The sequence below is a fragment of the Populus euphratica genome, unplaced genomic scaffold (genome assembly GCF_000495115.2).
Source record: "Populus euphratica unplaced genomic scaffold, PopEup_1.0 scaffold146.1, whole genome shotgun sequence".
Lineage (NCBI taxonomy): Eukaryota > Viridiplantae > Streptophyta > Magnoliopsida > Malpighiales > Salicaceae > Populus > Populus euphratica.
The window spans coordinates 158791-168241 of NW_011500037.1; the positions used below are offsets into that span (position 1 = coordinate 158791).

The 9451-nt window shown below is 34.2% G+C and overlaps 1 protein-coding gene and 2 non-coding genes across 4 annotated transcripts; 2 read left to right on the plus strand and 1 right to left on the minus strand.

The window, feature by feature from the left end:
• Positions 1-1272: 1272 nt before the first annotated feature.
• On the plus strand, positions 1273-1344 carry TRNAP-UGG (transfer RNA proline (anticodon UGG)). The gene has a single exon. It is a non-coding gene; the product is annotated as a tRNA-Pro (tRNA).
• Positions 1345-3073: 1729 nt separating this feature from the next.
• Positions 3074-3145, minus strand: TRNAP-AGG (transfer RNA proline (anticodon AGG)). Its single transcript has one exon. It is a non-coding gene; the product is annotated as a tRNA-Pro (tRNA).
• A 1283-nt stretch (positions 3146-4428) lies between these two features.
• LOC105142789 (uncharacterized) lies at positions 4429-8240 on the plus strand. Of its 2 annotated transcripts, none has more exons than XM_011050582.1 (4): positions 4429-4462; positions 5896-6764; positions 6862-6978; positions 7096-8240. In XM_011050582.1, exons 1-4 carry the CDS (start codon positions 4444-4446, stop codon positions 7954-7956), a joined length of 1866 nt encoding a protein of 621 aa, XP_011048884.1. In that variant the 5' UTR covers positions 4429-4443; the 3' UTR covers positions 7957-8240. The 2 variants fall into 2 exon arrangements, with proteins under 2 accessions (XP_011048884.1, XP_011048885.1); XM_011050583.1 differs by lacking the exon at positions 4429-4462 and adding an exon at positions 4480-4661.
• The last annotated feature ends 1211 nt before the right edge of the window (positions 8241-9451 follow it).

A 9451-nucleotide genomic window follows, 5' to 3' on the forward strand; every position in this document is an offset into this window, starting at 1 on the left:
TTCGCTATACATCCTCCCTCCTCGCATTTTATCTTGTTTTACAGTTGGGAATTGGTTGGCATCACACTGATCTGTCAGTGGAACTTAGATATGGCTTTCCTTCACATGCCACTTCTGATTCATGTAACTTGTTTATTTTCTTTCGAGTGTAATCAATCTGGGAGGGTTAACCTTTTTGTGGTGATTTTCAGCCATCAGCCGATCTGAAAGTGTCCACAGCCGCAGAAAAAGAGCCACTGAACATCATGTTAAAGATTAGGCTATAAGTCTGGGCCGTGGGGATTAGTCGTGGTGCGCGCAAGCTGGCCCGGACACCCCACATAAATAAAAAAGAAAAAAAGATTAGGCTATAAATCTAAAAAAGAAAAAAAGATTAGGCTATAAGTCTAACCGCACACTAAAAATAGATTAGGCTATAAGTCTAACCGCACACTGATATTTTCCTGAGGTTATGAAGTTTTATCAGAATGGGAGGGACTTGCATGTTATTGAGCACCTTTCCCTGCAGCTTTTGCTGTCAACTTATTCAATTTCCAAATTTAGGTACCAACAAAAGGCAAAATTTTCAACACATGGATATAAAGGAAAAGGTCCGCTGCCTTTGGCAGACCTACTGGCCTTGAAAGGAAATTGATGTACAGCACGTGAAGAGTTTATAATAACTATCCCGTTGGTTATAAGCACCAACACGTTTTGCTCAATATAAGTAACATTAATTTTTAGTATAAATAATATATACTTAATATAAATAATATTTTTTTCTTTTCTTTTTAATTTTTTTTTCCTCTCTTGCATACACACTCATATCCACCGCCTTTTCCCTTTCGATTCTCTTCTTTAAATTTCATGTACTTAATTTAATTACTTTTTTTTTTTTTAACTATATTGACATTTTTTTTAGAATTATAAAAAAAGAGTAGAATTAATATGTTCAACCCATGAATATTTATAATATCAATAAAATTTCTTGCCTAACATGATATAATAAAAAAAAGTGAATTGGGTTTATATTTTATAAAACATCACAAGTTTAGATATAATTATGGATAAATATTCAACCAATTATAGCCATGAATGCCTCATAAATGTCCACAATGATTCAAATAAAAATCACCCCATCAAGTTCCCAATCAAACACAACGAACAAACCAAATTTTAACACAATAACTATGCTCCGCATGGCAAGATGGAATGGTTTCAAAATATCCCAATTATCAAAGACTAACAGTAAGAATAGTTCCTATAGTTAAAACTAGAAGTAAGTACTCGAGAGGGCATTTGGTCTAGTGGTATGATTCTCGCTTTGGGTGCGAGAGGTCCCGAGTTCGATTCTCGGAATGCCCCCTTTTGTTCGTTGGCACATAAGCTAACAGTAGCCAATAGCTGTTGAGCACGTACACTTCTTCCCAAAACCGCACCTCATGCCTGCATGTAGTAGCATGGCTAGAGATTTCTTCCACTGGGTCAATCAATAAACCTCCTACTTGGAAAATTTATTTTAAAATTCTTACACAAAAAAAAAAATAGAGAATAAGGGAAAAAAAACACTTGTATATTTAAAAACTTGGAAATCATGTTGCCCTTTTTTTCCATTAATCTCTCTATTTTTATTTTTATTTGTTTTTTTTTTCATTTTTATCTTCAGATATTTTTTTTAATATTTGTTTATGACTTATTTTGATATCATACGAAATCACAATGCAATTAATATTTCCTTGTCTAAAATAAATAACTTGAATGATAATTATACAAGGAAAAAAAACACTCAATAATTACCTAAGCTATGTAAATAACAATCTGAACTTGTATGATCACTACAAAAACAATAATGACACAAACAGCGAATTAAAATAATCAACATTAACCAATCATAATATCGAACAATTAAATCACTTATATTCAAAATACCAATTTCAAGATTAAAAATATGTGATTATTGAAGCGGAGCGGAAAAGGAAAGAGCTGGATATTTATATTTACAATAAAAGTCGTTGCTTTTATTAAGTAGAGGAAAAAGAAGTGAAAATAAAATATCACTTTTGGGAATTCGAAAGTTCATGTGTTATTTTATCTTGAACTGAATTGCCAGCATGTAATTGTGCGGTGATTGAAATATAGTTTATTTGATGGGTCTATATAAAAAATTAAATCTAATTAAAATAGAGTTAATTTTATGTTAAAATAAATAAAAAATATATTCATCTAATAAAATCTCAATTAAACTAATTGGTTTTTTAATTGCTTGGCTAATATAATCAAATTAATTTTAAGAAGGTTTTTTTTTAAAAAAATATTATTAATTTAATAAAAATAACTCGGTAATACAATTTATTTTTTTCCAGGTGATTCCGGATCCGAATCTAACAAATGTAAATAACAATTTGAACTTGTATGATCACTACAAAAACAATAATGACACAAACAGCGAATTAAAATAATCAACATTAACCAATCATAATATTGAACAATTAAATCACTTATATTCAAAATACCAATTTCAAGATTAAAAATATGTGATTATTGAAGCGGAGCGGAAAAGGAAAGAGCTGGATATTTATATTTACAATAAAAGTCGTTGCTTTTATTAAGTAGAGGAAAAAGAAGTGAAAATAAAATATCACTTTTGGGAATTCGAAAGTTCATGTGTTATTTTATCTTGAACTGAATTGCCAGCATGTAATTGTGCGGTGATTGAAATATAGTTTATTTGATGGGTCTATATAAAAAATTAAATCTAATTAAAATCAAGTTAATTTTATGTTAAAATAAATAAAAAATATATTCATCTAATAAAATCTCAATTAAACTAATTGGTTTTTTAATTGCTTGGCTAATATAATCAAATTAATTTTAAGAAGGTTTTTTTTTAAAAAAATATTATTAATTTAATAAAAATAACTCGGTAATACAATTTATTTTTTTCCAGGTGATTCCGGATCCGAATCTAACAAATATGATTGAAATAATAAGATGTTGAATTGAAAAAAAATATTCCATGGTGGTTAAAGTGGTGAACTTTCCGGGCTAAATTACAATTTAACCAAAGAAAATGGTCACCACTGGATCAATAAAAGGGGCATTCCGAGAATTGAACTCGGGACCTCTCGCACCCTAAGCGAGAATCATACCACTAGACCAAATGCCCGTTATTAGCATCTTTAACAATATAATAGAATATAACTCTAGTTTTCCATTCGACAACCAGAAAAGTCTGCGGCTCCTCAGCCTCCCTCCCTCCCTCCCTCCCTCGTTTTTCCTTACATACAAATGGGATGTTAATCAATTACGCAAATTAGACTTAGTCACTGTTGTAATGTAATTCTTCTAATTATATACAAATGAGATGTTAAAAAAAAAACCCTAAAAAAATATAAAATAAAAACCTTGTTAAGATTAATATGTTGAATAACAATATCAAGGAATTTTTTTGACTTCTCTGGGCATATTAAACATTTAAGGCTACAAAAAGTAGGTTGTAATCTCGAAGACTATAATACTGTATATGTTATAGTTTGTAACATATAAGCACCTAGCAAGCTGGACAACAATTGCTTCATGTGATTTTTTTTGTCTATTTACTGTCGGATTGTTAAGGTAATTTGCATCACAGATCATGTCGGCAAGATCTCAATCCATAAATAATATCATGAATACAAGTTACATTTCATTTTAATTTCTGATAAAATAGTTTGTGAAAAACTATTTCCATCCAAGAAATTGAATTAATTAATTGTGAATGTATTACTTTAGTTTTATAAATTTGCAACCTAAAACGTGTTCTACTTTGACTTAATCAAGTGAAAAATCTTAAGAGTTAAGTAATTAAATTTTTTTATTAATATAAATATTTAAATTAAATTACATATATCTTAATTATTTTTACGAGTTTTAAAATTAATAATTATATAAATTTTTAATGACTCTGAAATTTATAAAATTTAAACTAATAAACTCTAAAAAATAAATTTAAAATTATTTATAATTAAGTTATACCTCTCAAATTTTAATTATATCTTACATATCTATGTAATTAATCAGATTTGTTTAATTGAGATAGTCATTCAAATCCCACAAATACAATAATTAAAAATATCTCAAGTTTTAATTATATTCTCATGCACCTATATAATTAATCAGATTCTCTTAATTGAGATAGACATTCAAATTCCAGAAACAGAACAACAAAAAATATAAGATATTTTTTGCAAGTGAGGTTCTAGTCTAGCGGTGGGAGGGGCTTGTCCCCTTCCTCCGCACCTGGGTTCGAACCTCACCATGCACGCCTGTCACCCCCGCGGTGCCTTACCATCAGTACTCATAATATTAGAACCGAAATAAACGAAGAGAGAAAATTAAACAATATCTTTTTCTTAAGAATAGAAAGTTAATTATCTCTCGGCGGTGGATTCGGGCGAGGCACAATAAATGAAGCGTATCCGACCGATGGATGAATCCCTAAATGGTAAATACAAACACTAATATATGACCTGTTATCTTACACTCATTTCGTATATCTGGCTTCTCTTTCTAGTTCTTCTCTCTACAATAACTGGAACTTATTTCACCTTGCAATAAAAAATCCCTGCCTGGAATCCACTTTGATTTTACCATACCCACTTTCTGTTTGTTGATAAAACGCAGAGAAACTGGAAGAAATCAAGGTAAAGTTTTAACGTATTTGTTATTTGAATTATAATTGTTTCTGGTTTCTGGTTTCAGCTTGTGTTGATTGAAAAATCGAACTGGGTTTTTCGGCTTAAGATAGAAGAATTCTGGGTTTTGTCGGTTTTATGTGTTTAATTCGATTTTTTGGCCAGATTTCTTATTGGTTTCCATTGATCTTTTTTGCGTTTGGTGCCCTTTTGAATTGGTAGAGTGGGGAAGTTTTTTTCTTTTTAGAGTTAGTCTTTTGTTTGACTAGAATTGGTTGAAGTGTGTTAGGTTTTTTATTAATCGGAATGTTAGGAATTTTTATCTCTTTTTTATCAGGGTTGATTTTTTAAGCTGCTGAGTCGGCGAGGATCCATGTAGTAGAAGCTTGGCATGGTGTTTGTAAAGTATCTGGAATTAGTGGTTATTGGGTTTAGGATTGTTTAAATGCATTGTGGTTTTCGTGTTTTGTTAGGAGTGTTTAGAGTTGAGAGCCAGTTGTTTTGAGTATTTTGTTTGGTATGAATTTGTTACTTTGAGCTTTGAGAAGTAACGTGGTTTTTACAGTAGTGATGATTGAGATTTATGTTTTTTGCTTTTTGTGAATGAGGCAATCCTGAAATGTTGTGTCCCGGGGCAGAGGAAAATATTGTATGCAAATTATTTGGTCTTTGAGCATCTGAAGGAATAGCTATATGCGTGCAAGAGTAGGATGGTACACATCACTAGAATTGGTTTCTTTCACCAAGCATTTATGGAGATTGTAAAAACAGTTAATAAACTAATCTTATGTAGTGTAATGGGTTCTCTTTAACTGGAAATAGTTAATCATTTACAGGGTTTGCTCTTATTTTTATTTTAGAGGGAATTAAATGGTGTGTCCTATTCAGGTATTGCAACCTTTACACAAATGCATGGTAAAGAACTGAAGGAGTGTGAAGGACTAGGAGGATAAGAAACTCAATCATATTATTGGTTAGCTAGGTTTCTTTGTGTTTCTACGTTACCAGTGAAATGGCTTGTTTACAGTACACAATGAGAATGTGACGAGGCATTTACTGTTAAACAGCTTATGTAGATTTCTAATTAACATTCTAGTTCATAAAATAAGCCATAATTCCTAAAATCAAGATTCTCTTCCATGATGTATTTGTAAATAGCATAGGTTAACATTGTAAAGAATTGAAAATCATATTGAATCAATTTAAAGATCTTTTTTTTTTTTTTGCCTTACTTCGTCTGCAGGGCCAATATTGGGATTTGGGCATGTGATTGCTTGGCAGGGGATGGAACAAGAGATTAATGATACAGAAGCTGAGCTGGCTGAAGCCTCCACAAAATTGCAGTCAACTGAGAATAACAATATGGAAACTGAGAATCCTATTGAAGCATCGACTAAGTTACAATCTGAAATAAACAACAATGGAGATGGAAATCTTGTGGATGCATTAACTAAAGGTCAATCATCCAGAAAAAGAACCCCCAAATCATTGAGGGCCAAATCTAAAACCATAGAGAAACCTTCAGCTAACAATTCTTTGAAGTCCAAGAAAGCTAAAAGCAGTCCAAAATCTCAAGGAAGAAACAGAAAGAAGAATAAAGATATTATACAACGCAAGGGAGAAAGAAACAGAAATGAGCATGGTGATGCTAATAACCTGAATTCGAGTGAAAAGAATGTTTCTAAGAAAGAGCACGTTGAGAATGGCCAAGAGATTCGAAAGAACCAAGAAAGATTTGTTGGGTCAAATAAGGGTCAAAAGAGCCAAAATAGTGGAGAAAAGCATGGTGTCTTAGTTGACAGAAGCTCGAGAAATCAAAAAAACAAAGAAAAACATGATGAGAGAGAAAAAAATGGATGGGATGAGAAGAAGAAAGAAAAGCTTGGTGGTATGATCTTTATGTGCAGTGCAAAAACCAAACCAGATTGTTTCCTCTATCGTGTCATGGGTGTCACAATGAATAAAAAGGAACTCATATTGGGTGTGAAACCTGGACTTAAGCTTTTCCTGTATGATTTTGATCTGAAACTTATGTATGGTATCTATGAAGCATCCTCTGCTGGTGGAGTGAAATTGGAGCCCAAGGCTTTCGGTGGTTCCTTCCCATTTCAGGTTTTATTTTAATTTATGAGGCAGACTTCTCTTTTGTAGCATTACTGTTTTCTCGTCAACTTTACAGGATCTGCATTCTGATGTTAGTGAGTTCCAGGTGCGGTTTGTTGTTCGCAAGGACTGTTTTCCAATCACTGAGAGTGTTTTCAAGAAGGCTATAAAGGACAATTATAATGAGAAGAACAAGTTCAAAACAGAACTTACTGTTCGACAGGTAAAATTTGGTCAGTTCATCTGCTAGCTTGGTATGAATTCTTTGCTGTACATGTGTTAGAACTGTTTATCTGATTACCCTATGTATATATAAAAAAAATCTTCTATTTTCTCTTAGGTCCTGAAACTCAGTGCACTTTTCCGCCCAGTTATAGGGCCTGTACGCTCGCCATCAATGGTGACTGTTCAGGATAGAGAAGTTTATGCGGGAGCAAGAGACTTACAGGTCCATTTGGAAAGGGAAGCATTTGCTAGAGCCAATCATGATGCTAGGAGATACTCCATGCTCTCTGAAGAAAGGGATCGACATGTTGAATACCAGCAGGCGGGCTCTATGCACAGAGATGAGTTTCCTTGTGATTTATTCATGAGTGAAAAGGAATATAGAACGTATGGCCTTTCAGGAGAGAGAAGAAAGTTGACTCCCTCTCATCATATTCCATCCACTCTAGACCCATACCAGAGAGACCAGGAAAGAGAGCACCCTCTTAGACAGCCAGACCCTATATACAGAGACACTGTACCTTTGCAAAGAGAAGGCGTTCTGGCTGTTCCTCTCTACTTGAACCAGCCATATAATTCTAGTGGTAGACGTGAATTGCCACCAGCCATTACTTCGATACCTGCAACTTCTTCTGGCTCTGCTCTTGCTGCTTTGGACCCATACACAAGGGATCCATATTATACTAACCATCATGGTGCTTCATCTGCAGATGCATATGTGCCACCTCCAAGGATAGATGAACTTTCTTCAGGTTCCTATTATGTTGATGGTCGTAGAGAGACTTACCTATTTGAGGCAGATCCCTTGCGTAGGAGGGAAGCTGATCAAGAGGGTAGATTATACTCAACGCATGCTTCTGATGCATTGTCAAATTATAACAAGTTACTCCAGTACCACGGAGCCAAGCCTGAAACTGCACCTCCATCAGTTTCATCTCGGTACTCTTTTGCTGGGCCATCTGTCTACTATCGCTAGCCTTGTTTGCAGATCTCTGCCATGGAGGTCGAAAATAACAGAGATTGGGTGTATGGTCGAAAATAACGGAGGATAGCTCAACCCGTCATATTTTGGTTGGGATGGGAGATTGAGCACATCTGAGAGCACATTCGAGTTTATTTTATTTTACCTTTATTTGGATTTGTTAATCATGTACTTTAGACTTAATTGTTAGTCCAATTATTGGTAATGTTTTCATTAGGGTTTGTCTTAAACTATCCAACTGTATTTATCTATTATAAAAATTGCATCTTTGCAAGAAACGTCTCTGCCCTCTCCTCTTTCACTTCCTTATTCATTTTTAATTCCTTAATCAATTCGTTGTCCTACATCAGAAACGAGGTTTCTTCATGTTCCTATTATGTTGATGGTCGATGAGAGACTTGCCTTTTTGAGGCTGGTCCCTTGCATCGTAGGGAAACTGATCAAATGGATAAATTACACTCCAACATACGCTGCCGATGCATTATCAAATTATAACCAGGTGCTCTAGTGTCTCGCTAACCTTGCGTGTAGATCTCATGTTGGCTGCATAGTCCTCTTCTTCAAGCACATGTGAATTAAATTTGCTGCTTATAATGTTTAAGTCCATGCACGTACAGGCTCTGCATTTCTGCTCATTTTCCCTAGTTGAAACTTGCATTAAAATTCCTGTTTTTAGGCTGATCAATTTTCGTTATAGGCTCTTCAAGACTATCCTAGTTCTTGCATGGTGTCGGTAATTATTTGCGGATATATAGCGAACAGGTTGCTGTAATTTGCGAGGATAGAATTGAGCCATGGCACAGGAGATCTACCTGGCTAGTAATTTAACATCATTGATTTTCTTTAGGTCAATAAAATGGTGGTGAGCCTGATACTTGAAGGAACAAGAGCTGCAGCATCACATGCTGACTTTCGTATTGTGAAAGGTCATGCTGGTCCTGTTTTGTTTACATATGATTGAGGCATTATTGCCCGTTTCAATATTTCTTTTTCCATTTAATTTTGAAGATCAATGTCAGGGTCGTGACGAGGGGGAATTGAAGTCCTAACATATACTCTGGCAATTGATAACTGTGTAGTTGATGTTTGATTTTTAATGGGGATGACCTTTTGGCTTTTTACCGAAAAGAGAGACAGAATAGAGAAAAAAAGAATCTGTTCGAAAAAAGTTCTTGATGTGAACTTGAACGATTTCCTGTTGCTGCGGAGGATTCAGAAGAGGGCTGTTCTTTAGTTCTTCGGAGTGGACAGCAGCAAAAGGCGACCAGTCGAGCTAGCTACTTCTGCAGGGGATCTCATTAAGGTTTTCTTAATCAGAGCCATACAAAGGGCACGATGGCAAGAGTCTCATAGTCTACACCACTAGAGTTGTCAGATTTAGCTTGAGTTCTTGAGCTTGACGCAGGGTTGGAAAAGGATAAAACTTGTACGTGCAAGAGGAAGATCTTTCTGCATTTGGAGCAGTTCAATTATTCTGGAGGCAGCATCA

Excerpts from the sequence above, each read along its gene's own strand:
- LOC105142789 (XM_011050582.1), top strand. Across the intron at positions 6,765-6,861 it reads GTGGTTCCTTCCCATTTCAG|GTGCGGTTTGTTGTTCGCAA; the intron begins GTTTTATTTTAA and ends AGTGAGTTCCAG. Across the intron at positions 6,979-7,095 it reads CAGAACTTACTGTTCGACAG|GTCCTGAAACTCAGTGCACT; the intron begins GTAAAATTTGGT and ends ATTTTCTCTTAG.